This window comes from Gorilla gorilla, chromosome 7 (assembly GCF_029281585.2).
Source record: "Gorilla gorilla gorilla isolate KB3781 chromosome 7, NHGRI_mGorGor1-v2.1_pri, whole genome shotgun sequence".
NCBI lineage: Eukaryota > Metazoa > Chordata > Mammalia > Primates > Hominidae > Gorilla > Gorilla gorilla.
Window position 1 is genome coordinate 122,584,749 of NC_073231.2, and position 25,893 is coordinate 122,610,641.

General features: G+C 37.5%; 1 protein-coding gene across 1 annotated transcript in view; it reads right to left on the reverse strand.

Annotated features, from left to right (window-relative positions):
• EIF3H (eukaryotic translation initiation factor 3 subunit H) overlaps positions 1-25,893 on the reverse strand; it is a 119,509-nt gene that overhangs the window by 71,674 nt on the left and 21,942 nt on the right. Inside the window, exon 3 of the mRNA XM_055348944.2 lies at positions 6,780-6,936. Coding sequence (XP_055204919.1) covers positions 6,780-6,936 — 157 coding nt within the window. The remainder of the gene's footprint in view (positions 1-6,779; positions 6,937-25,893) is intronic.

Below are 25,893 nucleotides of genomic sequence, written 5' to 3' on the forward strand. Positions count from 1 at the left end.
AATAATGGGCCCTTTAATTCTGAATAAAAGACAGAGTTACTAACTTTGCATTTTTTCGGAGCTACAGTTAGAATGGAAACTGTGGCTATCACTATCAAGCCTGTCATCTCACCAACTTCTTAGAGAAACTATGGCAAGGCTCTGGAAGACAGAAAAAGTAAATGTTTATAGGGAATGAATAATCTGAGATGAAAAAGAAAGAGTGGAAAGGATAGAAGTAGGGAAACTTAAATGGAGAGAATGTAATATGGGAAAATGTTTGAATGGAAAGCATAGTCATCCAGGAAAAAGGCCAGATAGAGGACAGCACACAAATAAAAAAGAGGGAATGTTACCATCACCAAGAACACAGTCCATTCTAAAGGGCTGAGGAGTAAATGGTTGTCAGAAAATTTATGAATATTTTTTAAATTCTCATGAAAAATAAAATGGAGAGATCAGTGCAAATATTTTTTAAAAAAGAATATATGGGTTAGGTGAAAGAACCTAAAATTTAAATCTATCACATGAGGTTATGAAAAACTAAAGAAGACTGTTGTCTTAGATTTTTCAAATGTATAAGAAAAATGACAATTCCCATTAATTTCTAAAGGCAGACCAAGAAAAACTTATTTACTTGTTTTACACAAAAAGTGGATTTCAGATACGGAATAATGACCTACACTCAACATCCTTTAACCTCTGGCATACACTTCACTAAGAGTCTAAGAGTCCATTATAGCAGAAAAACCATGGTATTTGGAATCCAGCCAGCTACCAGTTTCAGTCCCTGTATTACCAATTCCTAGTTAAATGATTTCTGATAAGTTATTTATGTCACTAAACATCAGTATCCTAATTCTGGAAAATGAGACTGAAAAGACCTTCAACTGTGCAGATTAACAACTAATCATAGGCAATTTACATAAGTACACAGAATACAATGCCTATTTTTATTATTTAATGCTAAACTTAAGTCTCTATCTCAGGGCTGTTAAAATATATTTTAACATTTATAATTGTTTGATTTAAATTTAAATTTTTTTAAATTGAAATTTTAAAAACTTCAATTGTTGTAATGTTTTTAAATTTTTACATTGAAAAAATATTAAATGTTTTCATTTAAATGTTTAACATGCATGTTCATGCTCATTTTCTCTCTTGCCTGCCACCATCTAAGACATGCCTTTTGCCTTCTGCCATGACTGTGAAGCCTCCCCATCTACGTAGAACTGTGAGTCCATTAAATCTCTTTTTCTTCATAAATTGCCATGTCTCAGGTATGTCTTTATCAGTGGTGTGAAAATGGACTAATACAGTAAATTGGTACCAAGAGTTGGGTGCTGCTGTAAATACCCGAAAATGTGGAAGTGACTTTGGAACTGCATAACAGGCAGAGGCTGAAACAGTTGGGAGGGCTCAGAAGACAGAAAAACTGTAGGAAAGTTTGGAACTTCCCAGAGACTTGTTGAATGGTTTTGACCAAAATGCATAACGAAAATCCAGGCTGAGGTGATCTCAGAGGAACTTTTTGGGAACTGTAATAAAAATGACTCTTGCTATGTTTTAGCAAAGAGACTGCTAAATGATTTGTGGAACTCTGAACTTGAGAGAGATGATTTAGGGTATCTGGTGGAAAAAATTTCTAAGCAGCACAGCATTCAAGAGGTGACTTGGGTGCTGTTAAAACCATTCAGTTTTAAAAGGGAAACAGAGTATAAAAGTTTGGAAAATTTGCAGCCTAACAATGCGATAGAAAAGAAAAGCCCACTTTCTGAGGAGAAATTCAAGCAGAAATTTGCATAATGAGGAGCCAAATGTGAATCTCCAAGACAATGGGGAAAATGTCTCCAGGGCATGTCGGAGACCTTCACAGCAGCAGCTCCCATCACAGGCCTAGAGGCCCAGGAGGAAAAAATGGTTTTGTGGGCCCTTCTGCTGTGTGTAGCCTAGGGACTTGGTGGCCTACATCCTAGCCACTCTAGCCATGGCTAAAAGGAGCCAAGATACAGCTTGGGCTGTGGTTTCAGAGGGTGCAAGCCCCAAGCCTTGGCAGCTTCCACGTGGTGTTGAGCCTGCGGGTGCCCAGAAGTCAAGAATTGAGGTTTGGGAACCTCCGCCTAAATTTCAGAGGATGTACGGAAATGCCTGCACGTCCAGGCAGAAGTTTGCTGCAGGGACAAGGCCCTCATGTAGAACCTCTGCTAGGGCAGTGCAGAAGGGAAATGTGGGGTTGAAGCCCCCACACAGAGTCCCTACTGGGGCACTGCCTAGTGGAGCTGTGAGAAGACGGCCACCGTCCTCCAGACCCCAGAATGGGAGATCCACCAACAGCTTGCACCATGCACCTGGAAAAGCCACAGACACTCAATGCCAGCCCATGAAAGCAGCCAGGAGGGAGGTTGTACCCTGCAATGCCACAGGGGCAGAGCTGCCCAAAGCCACAGGGACAGAGCTGCCCACTTCTTGCATTAGCTTGACCTGAATGTGAGACATGGAGTCAAAGGAGATCACTTTTGGAGTTTTAAGATTTGACTGCCCCACTGGATTTCAAGACTTGCCTGGGGCCTTCAGCCCCTTCATTTTGGTTCATTCTCCCGTTTGAAATAGGTGGATTTATCCAATGCCTGTACCCCCATCATATCTAGGAAGTAACTAACTTGCTTTTGATTTTACAGGATCACAGGTATAAGGAACTTGCCTTGTTTCAGATGAGACTTTTGACTGTGGACTTTTGAGTTAATGCTGAACTGAGTTAAGACTTTGGGGCACAGTTGGGAAGGCATGATTGGTTTTGAAATGTGGGGATATGAGATTTGGGAAGAGCCAGGGTGGAATGATATGGTTTGGCTGTGTCGCCACCCAAATCTCATCTTGAATTGTGGCTCCCATAATTCCCACATGTTGTGGGAGGGACTCAGTGGAAGATAACTGAATCACGGGAGCAGTTGCCCCCATACTGTTCTTGTGGTAATTAATAAGCCTCACGAGATCTGATGATTTTATAAGGGGAAACCCCCTTCACTTGGTTCTCATTTTCTTTCTTGCCTGCCACCAAGTAAGACGTGCCTTTCACCTTCCACCATGATTGTGAGGCCTTCCCAGCCATGTGGAACTGTGAATCCATTAAACCTCTTTTTCTTTGTAAGTTAGCCAGTGTGGGGTACGTCTTTATCAGCAGCGTGAAAATGGACTAACACAAATAACACACACTTGTGTCCTTGCTAACTTAATTTTACCAATAAAGCTGAAGTCCTCTGTGTCCCCTCTATACCTCCCCTTCCAGACGTAACTATTATCCTGAATTTGGTGTTTATTATTCTCATGCATGTTTATACTCTTACTACATATGTATGTATCTTTTATCAGTATGTAGTATTATATTTTTTTAAATTTCACACAAATAGCAGCATGTAGTGCGTATTCTGCAGCTTGCTTTTTCTCTAACCCAAGTGAAGAAGCAGAGAAAACTGGCAGGAAAACCAAAGAATTGAGGTTTTTCTTATCAGTTAAAAGGTCCTAAATGATCATTTTTTTAAAAAAATCTACTCTCGCGAAGTCTACCTATGTAAATCCAAACACACAGTTATTCTTCTGTTCTCAGTTTTCCAATCTGTAAAATTAGGATAATAATCTGTGCTTCTTATTCCATGTGAAACTTTTGAAATAAACATTCTTTTAAAACTTTGAAAATAAACAGCTTGTAGAAATTTAAAAAATAAAGTACATGTTCGTGAAATAAAATATTGGTCAATTCAAGTATTTCAAGCTCGTAAAAGAAGTTAGCTTCCAATGATCTAGAATTAGTAATATATTTTGTTTTGTTCGCCTACCATAATTACAATGAATATTATTTCTTCATATTCTAAACCAAGAATATGATTTAAAAAATTAATTACCTGAGAAAACTGTGTGACAGTGTTAACTGTTCTGGAATAGATTCTACTCCCAACTGTGCCACCAACCCAGTAACCAAACAAAAAACTTAAACCTCTCAAGCTCCTCACTTGTAAACCAAAGAAACTGCATTAACAATCTCTTCTTTTCCAGACCTAAACTAGTGATTATTTAAATATAATTAAGTACCCCCACATATGTGCATGTATAGAGAAACAGAGGTATTCTAATACTGCCAGAAAGAACTACAGAGAAATCTCAACCTTAATTCTGTGGGAGGTAATTCAAATGAAATAGGGAGAGCATAGCCAGTTTAAAAAAAAAAGATGCACACTGCATAAAGGTTTAAAAAAATCCAAGTATGCTAGTGTTCAGGTGCCTAGAACAAAAGTAGCCCTGGTTAGTTTCTAGAGGAATTACTTTAATGAAAACCTGCTTTGCAGACAAACTGCAAGGTATTTCACTTTAGTAAGCATATACTTTGTGTTTATTATATGCTCAAGGTACTATGAAGGTGTGTAAGTCAAATGAAGCAAGTAACATTCTATAAAAGTTAATGTGATCAGTTAAAAGTCATATCAAAAATGACAAAAAGGAAATTAAGAAAAATCCAATTTACAATAGCATCACAAAGAATAAAATACTTAGGAATACACTTAACCAAAGAGGCAAAACACTCGTAAACTGAAACTACAAAACGCTGCTAAAAGATGATGTATATAAATGGAAAGAAAAGCCATGTTCAGAGGTTAGACTTCATCTTATTATGTTGTCAATACTACTCAAAGACAGATTCAATGCAATACCTATCAAAATCACAATGACATTTTTTGTAGAAATAGAAAAATCTATTCTAAAATTCATATGGAATCTCAAAGGACCCGGAATAGGCAAAACAATCTCAAATGAGATGAACAAAATTTCTGACTTCAAAACCTATCACAAAGCTGGAGTAATCCAAAAAGTGTAGTTCTGACATTAAGACAGACATACAGACCAGTGGAATAAAACAAAGAGCCCAGAAATAAACCCTGGCATATATGGTGTCAAGTGATCTTTAACAAGGGTGCCAAGATGGGACCCTCAATGGGAAAGGACAGTCTCTTCAACAGATGGTGCTAGGAAAACTGGATATCCACATGCCAAAGAACGAAGCTGGACCCTTACCTTGTATACAGCACAAAGATTAATTCAAAATGGATTAAAGACCTAAACATAAGACCTGAAACTTCCTACCAAAAAACAGAGGAAAAAAGCTTCATGACATTGGATTTGGCACTGATATCTTCAATACAATACCAAAAGCACAGGCAACAAAAGCAAAAACAGACAAATGGGAGTATATCAAATGTAAAAACTCCTGCCCAGCAAAGGAAACAATCAACCTAGTAAAAAGGCAACCTACAAAATGGGAGAAAATACATATTGCAAACCACATATCTGATAAGAGGTTAATATCCATAACTCCTTCAACTCAACAGCAAAAAAGAACCCTCCAATTTTAAAATAAGCAAAGGACTTGAATAGACATTTTTTCAAAGATATACAAATCACCAACAAGCATATGAAAAGATGTTCAACATCAGTAATCATCAGAAGTGCAATTCAAAACCACAATGAGATGATCACCTCACATCTGTTAAAATGGCCATTATCAAACACACAGAAAATAACAAGTGTTGACAAGGATATTAAGAAATTGGAACCCTTGTGCAAGGTTGGAAATGTAAAATGGTGCAGCTGCTATTTAAAAAAACATACAGAAGTTCCTCAAAAAATTAAAAATAGAATTACCATGTAATACCACTTCTGGGTACATATCCAAAAGAAAATGGAAACAGGATTTTGAAGAGATATTTGCACACCCATGTTCACTGCAGCATTATTCACAATAGCCAATAGGTGGGAGCAACCTAAACTTCCATCGACAGATGGGTGGATAAGGAAAATGTGGTATATACAGATGATGAATTATTATTCAGCCTTAAGAAAAAAGAAGAAAATCCTGTCATTGCTACAACATGGATGAACTTTTAGGACATTATGCTAAATAACATAAGTCACTCACAAAACAATAAATGCCACATGATTCCACTAACATGAGGTATCTGTAGTCAGACTCTTGGAAACACAAAGTAGAATGGTGGTTGCGGGGATGAAAGAGGTGGAAAAAGGGATTGTTCGATGGATACAGAGTTTGAGTTTTGCAAGATGAAATAGTTCTAGAAACCTACTGCACAATATGCATACACTTAACACTACTGTAATGTATACTTAAAATTTTTATGTGCTTTTTACAATAAAAAGTTACAAAGAAAATGAAACCAGAGATTTCAAACAAGTGAGAAGTTATTTTCAACCTGATTTTTAAAAAATCTTTTAGATGCTGATTTTAGCCTTTGATGTGAGCTTTTAACTACTCTCAGCTTTTGCTAACAAAGCAATTACACCTATAATACAAAAATAAAATATTTCTGAAATGCTTGAGGAGTATCTTCTTTCTGAAGCAGAAAATTGAACTCCATCTCTTTCCAAACACTGACTTAATCAAAAGAGGATAGAAGGGAATGGATAACAGACACATAAGGATGATCTTTGTCCCTCAAAACTTTATTTAGCAAGCTGATTTCATGTTGACAAAGTCAACATTAGCACAGTTCCTATCCAATCTATGACAAATCAGAATCACAAATTCCAAATAAGTAAAGGCCAAACTAATGATGTCTATAGTATAAACCCTCATTTCCCAGAATTTATATAATTTTCCCAAAGTATCAGACATCAAGTGAAGTAGGCTAGCCTGAGAGACTCCCAGTTCACACATTATCAAAAGTTATGGTGAGACCTGTGTTAATATCCATTTGTATGCACTGCAAAGACACACTTGTGATGAACACCCTTACCTTCATCAAAGTCAGCATCATCCTCTGTGTGCTGAGGGAAAGGAAAGCAGTTGGTAATTTCAAGCCGATCTTCTACAACCAGACCCAAAAGCACTCCTTGAACAACTTCAGTTCCTTGTCCTTCTTCTTGATAATGTTTGATTATCTTTAATACCACCTAAAACATACACACACAGAAGGGAGCTTAACAACCATCCTAGTTTATTATTTCCTTTATTTCTAAGAAAAAACAAAATAAACTGTACTAGGTTTGCAAAACCACAAATTAAATAAGAGGAATAAATAAATGTCTTACAAATCCTTTCCTTCACCCTTACATAAATAATAAAGCTCACATAATCTAAACGCAGATCTGAAACTCCAGGAGTTTGATTACATGTCAAAAACGTCCATGTACAGCAGTTATACTCTTAAATCAAAGCTTCCCCACGGTCTGGCATCCAGGAGTTCCTTCAGCCAAATCAAAGAATACCCCCTCAACCTGAGGCTATTATTGAGAAAGTGATCCTGTTAATAGACACATAAATGACAAAACTATCAATAAGACACAGAGATAAAGGTCTCAATTATCGGGACACCTGAAAGCAGAGCCTTCTGAAAAATTCTCATTTTGCCTTTCTCAACAGATCATCTCCATAGTCAGAGGATGCAACAACGGGAACACGTACCCACACATATCCCAACAACAATCTGGTTGGTATAGTCTCCAGCATGATCTAGTTTTCCTCAACCAGAAGGATTCACTAAGCAACCTCTAATGGAATAACCAGGTCTTCTACTACTCTCTCCTTTAATATTCCCATAAATATAAAAGAGGTAACACCGTGCACAGGTGGACAAGAAATTAAAGTTTGCAATAATCATAATCATTAATAATTCCTACAACATGGGGTTAATATATGTAAAGTGCTTTTTATAGTGCCTGGCACATATTAATAATAATAGCATTAATATTTAATATGAGCCCATGGCCTGAAGACCCAAAAGGCAACACATTCAAAATTGTAATGTAAAGTTCTCAGAGGGAAAATAATTCTAACAAGAAAATGACAATTTATTTGTACGTTATTAGTGTTTCATTTAAAACAAATATATTATTGTTAGAAACTAAGTAATGGGTGGGCCAGGCACACACAGGGTGAGCAGCTACTTCTGTGTGCAGCCTGAGCCCACAGGTCAGCTCAGCCACACGGATGGTGAAGAAACAGCCTAAGAGAGAATCAATGCGGTTGTCAGCTAAATCTGCTCCCGCCAAAGTGGAAACGAAGCTAAAAAAAGGCAGCAGGAAAGGATAAATCTTCAGACAAAAAAGTGCAAACAAAGGGAAAAGGGGAGCAAAGGGAAAACAGGCCAAAGTGGCTAATCAGGAAACTAAAGAAATTTACCTGCACAAAACGAAGAAACTAAAACTGAGAAGAGTCCAGCCTCTGATGACGCCAGAGATAAAGAAGCCAAGTTTGACTGATATCATAACACACTGTATCTTATCAGTGGTCCCTATTTCCCTTCTTGTACAACCCAGAGGAATACTGTTACCAACTATTTTGTAAACACAAGTTTGTATGAGATACTGAATTATGGGAGGGTTTGACTGTCTTGAGTGTCAGCTTAACATTCCATAGTTGGGGGGTTAGTTTTTATATCCTGTAATACAAAGCATACTAAATGGCAAGATGGAGTTGCAGTCCTGCATTTAATGTCCTGAACATTTTAAATTACTTTCATTCCCACATTATTTTTTAGTAGAATTGTTTCCTAAAGAAAAACACTCTTTGATCATGGCTCTCCCTGTCATAATTCTGTGCACTGTAACATCTTTGGTCGTGGTAGTCCTGCTTTTCTAATTAACTTTGTTAATGTGCTGTGGAAGATTGAAAATTTGAGTATGTAGTCTATATGGTATTATATTGTGAATTGGTGAGATCTATGTAACAGCTTACTAACATGTGAAGATACTGGTACTTGATAGCCTCTTATGGAAAATTTGCTTCCCAATTTTAAGCTAGGAAGTCACTGAAATAACTTTTTAAAAATTACAACACATGGCTTTTTAGATTTTCAGTATATATGTTAAGAATTGTGTACAAATTGAAGTGTCTGTGTACTGATCCTCAACACGACCAATAAACCAATTATGAAAGAAAAAAAGAAACTAATGACCAGTTAATAACAGCACATTACATTTACTAAACATTGTATGACAGGCAATAATCTAATTATTTCACATGTATTACCCTATCATGTAATTCTCACAACCACCCTAGGAGAAAGGTACTGTTATACTCATTTTATAGATAAGAAAACTGAGGCAGAGAGAAATTAAGTAAATGGCTAAAGGTCACACATCTAGAAGTAGTAGAGCCAAGATTTAAACCTAGTTTAAACCTAGTTTTAGGTTTAAAAGTAGGTTTTTAAACCTAGTTTTTGGTTTAAAAGTAGGTTTTTAAACCTAGTTTTTGGTTTAAAAGTAGGTTTTTAAACCTAGTTTTTGGTTTAAAAGTAGGTTTTTAAACCTAGTTTTTGGTTTAAAAGTAGGTTTTTAAACCTAGTTTTTGGTTTAAAAGTAGGTTTTTAAACCTAGTTTTTGGTTTAAAAGTAGGTTTTTAAACCTAGTTTTTGGTTTAAAAGTAGGTTTTTAAATCTAGTTTTTAAACCTAGATGATTTTCATATTAGTAACTAAATTGATAGTTAAAATAACCAGGTAGTAATAGACGACAGGCAGTAAAACCTGTGTTATGAATAGACCCAAAAAGACTACACCAGTAAGATACAGAACTCCAAAGGAGAGCAAGCAGTCAGCAGGGAAAAGAGCTCAAAATGGAGTAACACCAACTAATAAGATTGGCAGACCTTCCATACTACGAAATGAAAGTGCACAACCTACACATTCCTGTATGAAAGACCTCTCCACTTCTTGAAAGGCACAAAAATGGACTTGATGAGTCATACAAGTATGGGTATGAGTTCCAGCTCCAGCATTTACTAGCTGTGACCTTGAGAAAGCTATTTAATCTTCTCAAGCCTTAGATTCTAATTTGCAAAATAGCACTATTTCATAGGATTACTGACACTACTAAAAATGACACAGCATAGAGTTCTCTGCACAGAGTCTGCCACATAGTAAGTGCTCAATAAATGACCAATATTGTTGATTTTTGTCAATAAAATAACTATTTAATGCTTATTCAACATACCTCTCTGCCAAGAAAAATTATTTCTACACTTAAAAACTAGAACAAATACACGTGATCAAGACGGGATAAACTAAACTGATAAAGAGTTATTACAAACACATCTACCAATTCATCTAGGTTACCTAGATTCCTTTATACTTACCCCTACTAATGAGATTGCTAAACCACTACTGAAATCAAAGTAAACAAGAGATACTAGAAGATATATGAGCTTAACATAGTTCTTCAGACAAATCTAGAAGTGATTCCTAAACAGCTGATTCCTACATATGCAAAAGGGAATACTGGTGACTAGGACCAGCACAGTTTCATAAAGAAGCCAGATGAAAATAACCTCATTTCCAGTTATGAAGAAAATAGCAATAAAAAAATTAATATATTTTAAAACAAGTTATTACAGTTCAAACTATATTGAAAACTGTCTTAACTCTAACAAAAGTGAATTCTAAAGGGATCAGTAAGGATAATGTAACCAAACAGCACACCAGGCTTGACATGCTTGCCAGCCAATGCAATTTTATGTAGTATCAATAGAATACAGTGCTCCAAGTAAAAGAAATAATTATCTCGCTCTTTCGACATCGCTGAACTGTTATCCTCAGTTCTTTACAATGACCCAAGAGAAAATTTACCAGTAACAGTACCAAACTAAGAAATGAGAAAAGCACAAAAAACAATCAGTATGAGTAAGAATCCACAGAAAAGGGTAATTACAAGAGAGAAAGCTTAAAATCCTGTGATGAGAACCAGTAAAATTAATGCAAATCTCTCTCTAGGCAAGGGACACTCAAAAAAAGCACTTTCCAAATACTGAAGAGTTCTTTGGCCGCTAGAGGATTAGTCTTACTTTGAAGGCAAAACCTAAGAACCACAGGTGATAGTTTCTGGAAAGAAGATTTCAACTCTAAGGATAAATTCTCTCTAGTACTGAAGGCTGTCCAAAAAAGAAAGCATTCAGGAAAGACTCGCTCACTAAAATAATTTCCAACTTTAATATTTATGATCTTGTCATTTTAATATAATCTGATAAAGTACTCAGGAAAAAAATCACTATTATCAAAACTAAGCTAGCTCACTCTTCATTGTGACATTTTATGATCGTCCTATTTCCTACATACACACTAAAACCTCAGTTCTTTAGTTCAAGAAGTAATGTCATGGAAATGCCTTAGAGTAGGATTCATTTGGAGCAGGGGTTCCCAACCCCAAGGCCACGGACAGGTACTGCTCGGGAACTGCTCTGTGGCCTGATAGCAACCTGGCTGCACAGCGGGAGGTAAACTGCCTAAGCTCTATCTCCCGTCAGGTGACCAGTGGCACTGATTCTCATAGGAGCACAAACCTTTACTGTGAACTGCACATACAAGGGAGCTAGGTTGCATGCTCCTTTGGAGAATCTAATGCCTGACAATCTGAAGTGGAACAGTGTCATCCAGAAACCATCCTCTCACATCCCCGCAACCCCCAACGTGGAAAAACTGTCTTTCACGAAACCAGTCCCTGGTGCCAGAAAGGTTGCAGACACTGATTTAGATGTTAAAAGGAAAGGAAATTCCTGATTAAATATAACTAAATGACATACATACTTCTGCTATTCTACATAGATAACCAAGAATTTGCCATGTATATATATTTCAAAGTTTCATAGATTTGAAGTATCTTTTAATAGAGACAGAATCCATGTTGTGCTCATTGTTTCCCCTCGTGAATGTTCCCATAAAAATGAAAGGATGATTTACTCACCACATCTTCAACACCTAACACAGATACTGGCACATAAAAGATACTCAAAATATATTTTGCTGAAGGAATGAATGGCAAACACTTATCACTTATGATATGTCAAGCACTCCACCGTCTTACGTGCAAGGACTCATTTAATCCTTACAACCACCCTATGAAGTCACTTATATTATTTTCCCATTTTACATAAGGAAACAAAGATAAGCTGACAGGGAATTTAGCCAGGGAAGTGAGATCTGACTTCTGAGTCCAAAGCACTTCTAATTACTTCACAATAAATGAGTGATACCAAACTGAGTGCACCAAATATGTTGATAACAGCAAGGCTGAAAAAGACACATGGAAAGCTTAACCATTCTTCAAAACAAAAACACCCTCCTGTTATATTTTGTTTATATGTATCACAAACGACCCCACATTTGTGATACATATACACTCATGAGCCCTATTTACTCATTCTCAGCTGAGCAAAATCACCTAAAGAGCTTTTTTTAGATAAATGAAGAGGGGTCCTCATTCTGGATACACATTAGAGCCATCTGGGGAGCTTTAAAGTATGCTAATGCGTGAGCACACTCCTGAAATTCAGCTAACTGATACGGGCTGGGTTCCTATACTGGGTTTGGTAGGTGGTGTCTGTTTTTAGGTTCTCCAACTTACTCTAACATCCTATTTAGTTCTAACTTCTAATGAAGTTGTACGGCCTAGCTTTCCTTTGTTTTTGTTTTGTTGTAACTCCTCAGGTGACTACAATACACTGCTGGTCAAACCCCAATTTCCTTTCCTGTTTTAAGACTTCGTGGGTTGCTGAAAAGTGAAGGCACTGAGAAATACAGACCCAAAAGTGAACATGTTGTTTATAAAAGCATAAATATCACCCTAATAAGAGGAATTCAAGCCCTAGTTGGAACAATCTCTACAGCACATAAACAAGAGGGAAGGTAATACCAGCAACCCATCTTGAAACATTCATGTTTTCTGAAGCACAGTAAGACTTACACCTTAGCATCTGACCCCGTATCTAAGACTGTTAAGAACCGATGCTGACTAGATTTGTTTACCCTATAAATTAGTGGGTAAACGAGGATTCTTCCATGAATTATGCCTCAAGGGACAGAAGCAAACTTGCCAGTAGAAACCCAACTTAGCAAATTCTTCTACACTTCTGAAACTTCGTCATGTTCTGGGTGTAAACGCTTAACCTATTCTATGTGCGTTAAACAGTAAGTATTGTTCTCTGATTAGGTCAGTTGTCTCTCAAACTGTTTCCCAGATTTCTGAAGTTTACACAGTCTCAAGTTGGGCAGATCTTCAAGGAATCCCAACCTGCAAGATAGTAAACAGATGTCCTGTCTGCTGAAATTACCCTGCAGGGAACAGTTTTCTACTATTGTTCATTATTCAGTGCAAACTATTTGAAAAAGCAAAGCAGACTATATGCCATCTCTAATGAACACAATGCTACTTTTTAAAGTGTCTGGCTTTAAAAAAAAAAAAAAATTAAAACCTATCTTTGCCCAAAAATCTAAAAGCAAGAAAGGATTTAACTTCTATGACAAGTATTCTCTGTATTATAGGGTAAAATATAAATACCAATCTAAAATAGCCAAATAAATAACATTATAAGTCAATAAATCTAAAATTTAGAAGAGTTAAGAATGGCAGGTAAAATCTTTCATCCTTCCTAAAGGGAAAGATTTAACAGAATCTCTAAGACCTCCCTATCAAAATCATATCAAAGACTCAGTTCCATGACAGGGAACAGTTCAAATTTGACCAAAATAAATATTAAAGCTTTTTGATGAACTAGAATAATTTCCCATCAAACATAATGTCTGCATAGACCAGTAACTACAGAAAGATTTGAAATCTTTCTGCATAGAATCACTAGGCTTCTGTTATTTTGACTTCTTTCATTCCCTCATTCATTCATTCATTCATTCACTTAGATATTTACTGAGTGACTTTTCAGATCAGTCACCTCTGCCAGGCCCTGGGAATATGAAACTAAATCAAACACATAGGTCTTACTTTCATGGGGCTCATATTTTTAGAACAGCAAGTCTCAAACACACTGTTTCTCTTTATTCTCACACAACACTGCTGACACCAGATGTGTGGGTTCTTTCTATACCACGTAATTCTTCAATTCGCCAAACACCAGCTGGGTATCTTACAGTTTAATTCAATTTTTGACACTATCTTCCTGGAGTTAGTGTCAGATTCCAAAAGTTAAGGACACAGTCCTACAAGACTGCCCTCACTTCAGATGCCAATCCCAAATCCAGGCCTCCAGTACTTCTGACCAACCAGTTATAAATCAGGAGTTCCCACAAAACCCTCCTCAGATTCAATAGAATGACTCACAGAATTCAGAGAAACACTTTACTTACATTTATCACTTTATTATAAAGGACATGACAAAGGACACAAATGAAAAGCCAGATGAAGAGATGCACAGGAGAAAGTATTGGAGGTTAGGGGGCAGAGCTTCTCTGGGCCTCCATCCTCCCAGCTCCTCCAAGTGTTTGGAAACCCAAAAGCTCATCAAATCTTGTACAAGAGTTTTTACAGAGCTTAACGGAGCTTCATCTCCAGCCCACCTACCCTCCTTCCCAGAGGTCAGTGGGGCTGAAGGTTCCAACCCTGTAATCACTTGCTCTTTTGGGTGACCTGCTCCATCCTGAGGGGCCTGACCCAAATCACCTCATTAGCATTAACTCAGGTGTGATCAAAGAAAAAGCATTATGAATAAAAGACAGTCCTATCACTCAGGAAATCCTAAAGGTTTGGGGAACAGTGTGACAGAAACCAAGAACAAAGACTAAAGATATTTCATGTATTTCAAGGCCCTTTAAAATTAAAAAAAAAAAAACTCTTAAAAAATTTTTAAAATCCCTAAAATTTTCATGGACCCCCAAAAATCTTACACATTGATATCTGCATATCAGAAATTCAAACCAAGAAATGTCTGAAATATTTATTTCTCTTAAAAAATAACCTCTATTGGAAGCTTTGAAAAAAATTAAAAATAAATGCATTACATGCTAATATAAACTATGTTTTAATGAAAAATATTTTACAAAACAAGGTAATTTTATCAGGATATAAGAATGACAATGTTTCACATTTTTGTAAAAAATCTACATTTTCAAAAAAAATTTAATCCAGCAGAGGAGAAACATAGTTTTACATTTTTGTAAATCTTTTTAATATCTGGTTTAATAGAAAACAGATGGATAATCATATCTGTTCTTGCAGTCAGTCCTTTATGATATCACACAAATCATGTAGCATCTGGAAACCTCCATTAAACAGTCGTGAAAGAATGAGAGTAAAAATGGCAAATTATGTATTATTATGAAAATAAGTTTTGACCTTGGAGACTCTCTAAAAGGGTGTCCAAGATCCTCACACTTTAGGAGCCACTATTCTAGAATGACAATTAGGAAAATTAATGTGATTACAGATTGCGGAAATTGCTAAGAAAAGGGGAAATGTAACAAGGAGGGGCAGGGAAGCAGCCTTACCTTAGGGGGATCCAGGAAGGGCTTCTGAGAGGATACCTGACCAGAAAACTGAAGAACAAGCCATCAGCCCTATGAAAACTTGGGAGAAGAGAATACTTGACGACTATGGATTTTTAATCTTTTAATAAAAATGCTAATATTTACATTTCATAAATCACACAAGTTGTATTTTAGGGGAAGAAAAAGGCCTCTAGATGGATAAGCACTAGGGTGGGAGTGATACACGTTCATGTTTTTACTAAGAACTGGTAGATAAATAATAACCCCACCTACTGGCAGAAAGTTGTTTGTTTTTGAGACAGGATCTCGCTCTGTCACACAGGCTGGAGTGCAGTGGCATGATCCCAACTCACTGCAACCTCTGCCTCCCAGGTTCAAGGGATTCTCCTGCCTCAGCCTCCCTAGTAGCTGGAATTACAGGTGCACGCCACCACTCCCGGCTAAATTTGTTTGTATTTCTAGTGGAGACAGGGTTTCGCCATGTTGGCCAGGCTGGTCTCACACTCCTGGCCTCAAGTGATCTACCCGCCCGGGGCCTCCAAATGTGCTAGGATTACAGGCGTGAGCCACCATGCCAAGCAGGAACAGTTATATCTTCAAATAACATTAAGTAATTCAAAACTACCAATTTCATTTATTTTTTGTTAATGAATTATAAAACACAATATACTAGTAAAATCCTTTCTGGAAAAGTTACCATAGCTTTTAATTAGCAATATGCATATTCCTAATGCCAGGGTCAGGGTCAATCTTTACCTAGTAGGCATGTCTATGAAGCTAACACCAGAATTCCTCTAATAAAGGTTGCAACTCCAATAAAGTTCAGAGGTAAAAAGAAAACTATTTAAGAAACACATTGGACTTTCAGGACCTACAAGTTAATGCAGCCATGCCCCAAAATACATCAGACATAGACATAATCTGCAAAACCTAGGAGCTGAGTAATAATCCAATCTCTGTTCTTGGGTCAGGATATGGAGTTTTGAACTTGGCTGAGCCACGAAAGTAGAAACTGAGACCTTTCTAAAAAGCTTCAACTCTATGAAAATTGCTAGTGCGAAAGCAGAAAACAGTAACTACGGTATCTTATAACCTAAACATAAATGCACCAAATGACTATACCTAGTCCCAGGAATCTACCCAAGAGAAATAAAAACATCCACACAAAGACATGTCTACAAGTGTTCATGGTAGCATTATTCATAATAGCTAAAAACCGAAATCAACCCAAACCACCAAATGCAGATGAATAAACTGCAGCACAGGTTGAGTATCCCTTATCCAAAATGCTTGGGACCACAAGTGTTTTAGAGTTTGGAATAGTTGCATTTTCAACCCTATCTTCACGCCACAGAGCAGAGAATAAGCCAAAACACCACCACCACCACCAAATAATGAGTAATGCAAATAGGTCGTCTTGGCCCCATGTGGATCATCGTGGGGAATCTGCTGTTGATGTATCAAGCCCCCACTTTATTACGCTCTGCAGGTATGCTTGCAGGAGGCGATTTGGGCATGCAGAAAAAAAAAATACGTAACACAGCTAAAGGAGACTGGGAGGGTCTTTTTTCCCTCGGAGACCCCGAATAAACTGTGTGGTGTGCAACTGTGTTTTGACAACAATCCATCACATGAAGTCAGGTATGGAATTTTCCAATGTGGCATCATATCAGTGCTGAAAAAGCTTCACATTTTGGAACTTTTCAAATTCTGGATTTTGCAATTAGGGATGTTCAACCTGTATATCTATTCTATGGAATTATACTCAACAATAAAAAGGAATAAAATACCAAGACAAAACAAGAAGAAATCTCAAAAACATGCAAAGTGAAAGAAGTTAAACAAAATGTTATGTATGTCACATATGATTTCATTTATATGAAATTCTAGAAAAGGCAAAACAATAGTAAGAGGAAGCTGATAGATAAGCGGTTGCCTAGGGCCAAGGTGAGAAGGCAAATACTGACTGCAGAAGGATACCAGGAAACTCTCCAAGTGGGGAAACTATTCTATTAATACATCTTGATTGTGGTAGCAGTTAAACAATTGTTTACAGTTACTAAAGTTCATCCAACTGCGCATTTAAAATGAGTGGAATTGCCAGGGGCGGTGGCTCACGCCTGTAATCCCAGCACTTCCGGAGGCTGAGGCCAGCGGATCACGAGGTCAGGAGATTGAGACCATCCTGACTAACACGGTGAAACCCCATCTCTACTAAAAATACAAAAAAATTAGCTGGGCGTGGTGGCACGCGCCTATAGTTCCAGCTACTTGGGAGGCTGAGGCAGGAGAACCGTTTCAACCGGGGAGGCAGAGTTTGCAGTGAGCCAAGATCGCGCCTTTGCACTCCAGCCTGGGCGACAGAGCAAGACTCCATCTCACAAAAAAAAAAAAAAAGGTGGAATTTATTTTGTATAAATACCTTAACTGAACAAAACTGTACACACTTTAAAAGTCTGATGAAGAAACAATTCATACATGCGCTGACTCCCAATTTTACTCTCAATTTCAGAGTTCAAAGATCCCCTGAGATGCTATAATACCCAAAGAGCTAAGAACCACAACTATAACCCTACCTATTATGTATAATATAAAATAAATATCTATTGACTCATGTTTTTAATAAACCTAGGTCACCAAAAATAAATTAAATTGTATTATTGTTGAAGACAAAGTATACTGCTTAGAATTTTGCTGTTTACAGTATTTTGGAATTTAATGAGATTATTTAGACAACAGATAATTTGTTCCTAGAAAAGCCTGTTTACGTAAAACAAATTCAAAGAAATTGGAAAATGTTAAAATATTTACCATCTCCCTGCCCAAAAAGACATGATTTTTTTTTAAATTCACACTACCCAATATTCTATATCAAAAAGCATACTTCTCAAAGTGTGCAAGCCCTAAAAACAAACATTCAAACCTGAAGGACAGATATGCATTTGAAAAGATCTACGAACCTCTTAAAATCATCAGCAATATTTTCTATCTATGTACTTGAAGGCATTTCCCTGGGGAAGAAAAAAAAAAAGACTTTGTCATTCTCCAAATTCCCAAAAAAGCCCATAACCCAAAAATAAAGTTTGAAAAATTAATAGGGCTGGGCGCAGTGGCTTGTGCCTGTAATCCCAGCACTCTGGGAGGCTGAGGCAGACCGATTACCTGAGGTCAGGAGTTCGAGACCAGTCTGGCCAACATGGTGAAACCCATCTCTACTAAAAACACAAAATATTGGCCAGACATGGTGGCTGGCACCTGTAACCACAGCTACTCAGGAGGCTGAATGCAGGAGAATCACTTGAACCTGGGAGGCGGAGGATGCAGTGAGCTGAGATCCCACCACTGCACTCCAGCCTGGGCAACAGAGTGAGACTCTGTCTCAAAAAAATAAAAAATAAAAAAAATTTAAAAAAAATTAATAGTAATAAAAACTTATTACCTACATGCAGTTACGTGTTTGAATGAAGAACAGTGAGGCCAGGTGCGGGTGGCTCATGCCTGTAATCCTAGCACTTTGGGAGGCCCAACTGGGCGGATTGCCTGAGCTCAGGAGTTCGAGACCAGCCTGGTCAACATGGTAAAACCCCATCTCTACTAACATACAAAAAAGTAGCCAGGCCTGGTGGTGTGCAACAGTAGTCCCAACTACTCTGGAGGCTGAGGCAGGAGAATCGCTTGAACCCAGGAAGTGGAGGTTGCAATGAGCCGAGATCGCACTATTGCACTCCAGCCTGGGCAACACAGTGAGGCTCCATCTCAAAAAAAAAAAAAAAAAAAAAAGAATGGTATGGACAGACATACTTCTTCCTTTATACATCTGTATTTTAGTTATACTAGAATGGAGCATGTGTTTGTTTTTAATTCAAAAAGCATCAAAAAAACTAAGGAAAAAGATTTTTAAAATACAGCAGTAACTGATTTGCTATGTGGTGTTTCACAAAATAGAACAAACTAACGTTTCATTTTTTCTGACAGTGCTACTGAGTTGACAGTGATGGACACATAATATATCTTGATTTTAGCAGGTTCCTTTACATTTGTAAAATATGGGCTGAATGAAGCAGTTAAGACTTGAAAGGATGAGAAAAAGAAGCCCACACACTACAAGCCAAAGCATCTGCTGATTTTAAATTCTCATCTCTTGTTAACCTGACTCCTCTTCAACTCTGTGAATATCACTGCACACACATATACAAATTGCCAGAAAATATGCACATATACACACACCATCAACATAAAGAGGTAACTAACGTCTGGCCTGGTTTTCAACAAGCAGAAAGGCCTGTTTAAGAGAAGCCTAACTTATGCTTCAACAATTGAACGATTTGTTCAAACTTATTACAATAAACCTTCACCAGGAAAAGCAGGTTTCCCATCATCTTTGCAACAGACACAATAAGGATCTGCTGAAAAGCCCTGCTAAAATAATTAGGGACGGAAGTAATTTTAAACTGTTAGAACCATACCACCTATCATTTTTAAGCCTGCTTTATAAAGCTGAGCTACGGAATGCTGAGGTTACAACCTGTTCATCTTTTTAAACAGTTCACAGTATTAAAAAACACTGAATTATTAAAATGTTTTACCACTAAAACTAATTTAAAAGTTAAGTAAATCTAATGTAATGGTATTTAGTGATCACAATACTATTTTAAATACAGTTTAATTAAATTATTAAATTATTGCTCTTGTTGGGAACAGGCCCCAAAATCCGGCCATAAAGTGGCCCCAAAACTGGCAATAAACAAAACCTCTGCAGCACTGTGACATGCTCCTGATGGCCTTGACACCCACACTGGAAGGTAGTCAGTTTACCGGAATAAGAGCAAGGAACACCTGGACCACCCAGGGCAGAAAACCGCTTAAAGGTGTTCTTAAACCACAAACAATAGCATGAGCGATCTGTGCCTTAAGGACATGCTCCTGCTTCTTAAGGACATGCTCAAGTCTTAACTAGCTTCTGCTGCAGATAACTAGCCAGACCCATCCCTTTATTTAGGCCCATCCCTTTATTTCCCATAAGGAATACTTTCAGTTAATCTATAACCTACAGAAACAATGCTTATCACTGGCTTGCTGTCAATAAATATGTGGTGGCCGGGCGCCATGGCTCACGCCTGTAATCCCAGCACTTTGGGAGGCCGCGGCGGGCAGATCACGAGGTCAGGAGATCGAGACCATCCTGGCTAAAACGGTGAAACCCCGTCTCTACTAAACATACAAAAAATTAGCCGGGCGTGGTGACGGGTGCCTGCAGTCCCAGCTACTCAGGAGGCTGAGGCAGGAGAATGGTGTGAACCTGGGAGGCGGAGCTTGCAGTGAGCCGAGATGGTGCCACTGTACTCCAGCCTGGGCAACAGAGCGAGACTCCGTCTCAGAAAAATAAATAAATCAATCAATAAATATGTGGGTAAATCTCTGTTGGAGGCTCTCAGCTCTGAAGGCTGTGAGACCCCTGATTTCCCACTCCACACTCCATGTTTCTCTGTGTGTGTCTTTAATTCCTCTAGCGCCACTGGGTTAGGGTCTCCCCGACTGAGCTGGTCTCGGCAACTCTGGTTACAGGAAGATGCTATTAGCCAAAATGGACATGAAAATAGTTTACAGCAATGCTTCTCAGGTTATCAGTGGTAAAGAACCCATTTTCCCCCAATCTATCACAGACCAACACTTTAGTAAAATACAATAAAAAGTACTCACTAGAAAGATGAACACACACACACACACACACACACACACACAAAGCCCAGGGATATCACTTGGATATCCATCACAGCAGTGTCAAACTACTATAATAAAAGTTTCTAAACACTCTATCTTAACCCTGTGTTTATACTGTGCAGAGCAGTGTTCCCAAACCATACCTCATACTTTGAATAGCACTGGTTTACAGAATCCGTAACATTAAGCACGTAAACAGTTATTTCCCAACTCCCAAAACTGAGCATTTAGACTACAGAATCAAACACTTCTCAATTTATGTCACGAAGTCTCTCAAAATACGTGACCACAATAGACATGAGCTCCAAACTGTGTAGCTACCAAGCACTTATGTAACTGTAAGCCCAGTGGCATAAGACTGTGGCAGTAGTTGAGAAGAGCAAAAAATGAATAGTTTTCTCTGCCACTCCTTGCTGCTTCTACAGGAGATGACAGGCATACTCCTCCACTGAGGTCATCAGATCACGACTCCCTTAGCTCCAATTCTATTCTAAACACTGTATTTTTAAGAATGGTAAAAACAAACTTTTTTCAGCAGCAGGGCCCACTTTGAATCACAACTTCTGTAAGACAGGGGTAAGACAGCGATTCATTTATTCAGTGAGTAAGCCCAGGTGAAACCCCAACATTCATACCTCTCACTGCTGTCTTCCATTTGTTGTCTAGTACACAGTTATTCTAGAAATCTTTATTTCTTTGCAAAAATGTAATATTTGAGTAAAAGAAAAAAATTTTAGTAAAAGCTTAAACATGAATTCTTACGAATGTACACACCAATGTGACTGACTCCCCAACCCTGTAGTCTACACAAACAGAAAAATCCTATAGCAGAGTGGCTGAGGGGCTGGGAACCAGAATCCAAAACAAAGTTTGAGTGCCAGCCCTGCGGCCTTAGGCAAGTTACCTTATCTACCCTACCCATACCTTCCTCCTATAAAGACAGTACCAATCTGAAGCACTGTTGCAAAGATTAAAAAATAATCCCACTCAAACTACCTAGCACACAATTACTAGTAAGTCCTCAGTAAATGTTAGCTACTATTATAACAACTATCACAACAAACATTTCACCTCTTCTCTTTTTTCCTTTTTATGTTTTAGAATCATCAAGTCTGATTTCTTTTTTAATTTTTTTCTATCTTTTTTTTAGAATTGTCATATTTCACCTCCTCTCATTCATTCATCTATCCATCTGTCCATCCAAGGAATATTTAGTGACTAAAATATGCCTAGTTACCCCTATGGCACAGAAACTTGTCTCCCCAGAATGTTTTCGGTTCATTCCTCAGAGATTTTTTTTTCAGCCTAATAAGAGGTGAATTATAACTTATTAACCCAACTGATGCCAAACTTCCATTTTCTTTAAGACGCATCAATCAGCTGGACATACTATCTCTCATAACAACCAATACCACAAAGTTTTACAACACGATGTTTTGAATCTGCATTAAAAAGTCAAGAGTTCAATTAAATTTACTCAAAATATTCTGTATACATATGTGTTTATGTGTAATTTTCCCTTAAAACATCATTAAAGACAAAGTACAGTCCACAAGTTTCTTAAAAGTCTGAAATAAAAAAGACAAAGCTCAAACTATACCAGTCACTGCCTAGTTGAAGAAGAGGTCAGGCAGGATGCACAATTCCTACTCGGCTTTATTACAGTTTTGTAGCTTCTGGGAGGTAAGGCCCACAGCCTGAATTTCTCACATCAATCACCGTCAAAGAACAGCTATTACTGTAGAAGATTTTTATTCTCAAAGAAACTGTAATGCTGTAAAATCTCCCTTTAGCATATTCTGCAAAGTCAGTATCTAGACTTTCATTTAATTCTGGCTTCTTTCACTGACTGATCTGTGAACTTGGCAGTTTTCTTATTTGGTTAAGCCTAGATCATTTTTTCTAACACTGAACAAAGATGGTAGTTATTGCCAAAATGTAAATTCAAAAAGCAGAAAGCTGCATTAGTCTTAAATTTAACACATTTTATGGCTCAAGTGGGATAGGGTTCCATTTCATAACTCGCTGAGTCAAATAATAAACAGGATTTAAATCACTGCTGTTAAGTTTGATGTGAAAGAAATTTAAGTAACTTCAATAGGAAAAAAAAAAAAAAGATTTTTTGCTCCTGACACACATGGGATTAGTTACAATGCTCCAATACATTTAATCAGTATCAACCTCTATAATATTTCAGTTTGAAAGGGCATATTTCATTGCTATTCTCTTGGATCTAATGCTCACTGATGGTCCACATTTTTAAAGTTAAATCAACTAATAATTGTTGGGAAAAAGAGAAGATAGAGAATTTAGCCTCAAGAAATTCAAAAGAATGGTACTAATCTTATAAAAATTAGTCACATGTAAGTATAATGATGCAATCAGATGTACAAATATATAATCGTAATTAAGAATTAACTGATAAGATGTTTAATTTATAAGTTTCTGCTTTACCAATTTAACATATATAACCGACCTGCAAATTTTCCCACATGTACCTGGTTGGTAATTTTTCTAAAATAATATGAGTGATTAAAAAGCTTAGCTGGAACAAAATTCATTTCCTTTCTCATAAAACAAAAAACTTTTCAGAATTGTTAAGATCTACCTTCTAACACATTCTAAGTTTATTACATTCAAGTTTATTAGATTCAGGAGCACTGGCCACTGCTTAAATAGAAGGCAGGACTTTAGGTGATTTGGGGGCACTCTCATTATAATTTGTTTCTGCCTCCTTGCTAAGGTAAGTGCAGAAGGAAACATGTATAAAGCAACTATGATTGCTTCTGGGAAGAAGGTGCTTGGAAGACAGGGATGACAGTGAGAGTTTCTCTTCACTATATACTTTCACTTTGTCTTTGATTTGTGTGCCATATGCATGTATTATCCAGTGTAACGGCTGTGTTTAAACAGGCTTAATAAATTAAAAGGGTTCCCATTTTCCTGTATAAAAAGCGCACCACAGTAAGTCCTACAAGGTGGTTATTCATCATCTTTCTAGTCAAGAGGTCCTTTAGAATGAAACCGAAGCTGATGCATTTCTCTGTAAAATGTAAAATGGGAGTTTTCTTCTCTCCAAAAGGAAATACTTTTTATTTTGTTTTAAAGGCTACCAGTAAACCACACTTGAAAACACCATCTACAAGCCCTCGTTTGGAGGATGAAAACAAAGGGTGGCAGGCAAGGCCAGGTGGTGGTGGCTCACGCCTGTAATACTAGCGCTTTGGGAGGCCAAGGCAGGAGGATCACCTTAAGGCCAGGAGTTCAAAACCAGCCTGGTCAATATAGAGGCTCCATCTCTACAAAAGAAAAATAAAAAAATTAGCCGGGCAAGGTTGCACACACCTGTAGTCCCAGCTACTAGAAGGCTGAGGAGGAGGATCACTCAAGCCCAGGAGTGGGAAGCTGCGATGAGCCATGACTGCACCACTACACTCCAGCCTGGGCAACAGAGCAAGATCCTGTCTCAAAAAATAATAGGCCAGGCACAGTGGCTCATGCCTATAATCCCAGCACTTTGGGAGGCTGAGGCAGGCAGATCACTCGAGGCCAGGAGTTCAAGACTAGCCTGGCCAACGCGGCGAAACCCCATCTCTACTAAAAATACAAAACAAAAACAAAAATTAGCTAGGTGTGGTAACATGCACCTATGGTCCCAGCTACTAGGGAGGCTAAGGTGGGAGGATCACTTGAGCCCCAGAGGTGGAGGCTGCAGCGAGCCGAGATGACACCACTGCACTCTAGCCTGGGCGACGGAGCAATACCCTGTCTCAAAAATACATACATACATATATATATATATATATATACACACACACACACGCACGTGCACGCGCACACATATATAAATAAGTTGGGAAATAAAGTTTGATTTTATTTTGTGTGTAATAGTGATTTTCCAAAGGGTTGAGTTTTAGGACTACAGCTGTCCATTGAGAAGATAACTTACTCAGCAGCACTGTCCAAGTACAAAATAAAGTCTGTAAGACCAGTTATACAGGCTTTGGTGATAGTTGAGAAACAGTGCAAGAACTGAACAGTACAGACAATGTAGTTATAAACTCAACTAAGCAAGTGATCTTAGGAAAAACCTCAAGAAATAGTCAAAGACGATACCAGAAGCCTTCATGACTTGGGTAGACAGTGGTATCACTAATGGACAGGAAATAAAATCAGATGGCGACAGGGAGAGGTGGAAACATAGAAAGTATTAAAAAAAAAAAAAAAAAAACAGTAAGCCTCAACATACAACAAACATCTGTGGCACTTAAGTACCAGTTTAGGTACTATTTTGGAGGCAAAGAAAATCATAAAATTTTATGCCAAAATGCAGCTGATGTTTAAAGGGTCAAAGACTCAAAGGATTAAAAATATATATATTTTGACTAAGTTAATACTGAGTTATCACTGTTTTTCCTGAATCCAATTTTTTTCTTATATGCTTGAGCATGGTATCAACATTAACAAGAATATGGCATACTACTCCAGCATATTTAAGTATACACTTCAGCCCTTTCAGTTTTGATGAAACAAGTAGTTTGTCATCAAACAGCTAAGTAAATTACACTACACTTTGCTATTAAACCTAATCTTTACTGCATATAGCCATTTTAAAGAATGATCTACCTACCAGTAGTAGTTTACAAAAAACGAAGCCATATTCTCTTTAAGATATTATCTAAAACCTTGCCAAATAAAATAACATCCAAGTACCATAAATTAAATAGTTTACCAAAAACATTATAAACTAATTTTGAAAAGAAAGCAAATGCAACCAAGTTTTCTGTAAGTGCTAAAATTAGGAGCTTTTATCTAAGAAACGATCTATGGTAGACTTCATGAAGTAAAAGAAAATCTAAACACAAAAATAAGAACTTGCAAAGATTCTTTTCAAACTTCATGCTTTGTAGAGGCTTTTTTCTCCC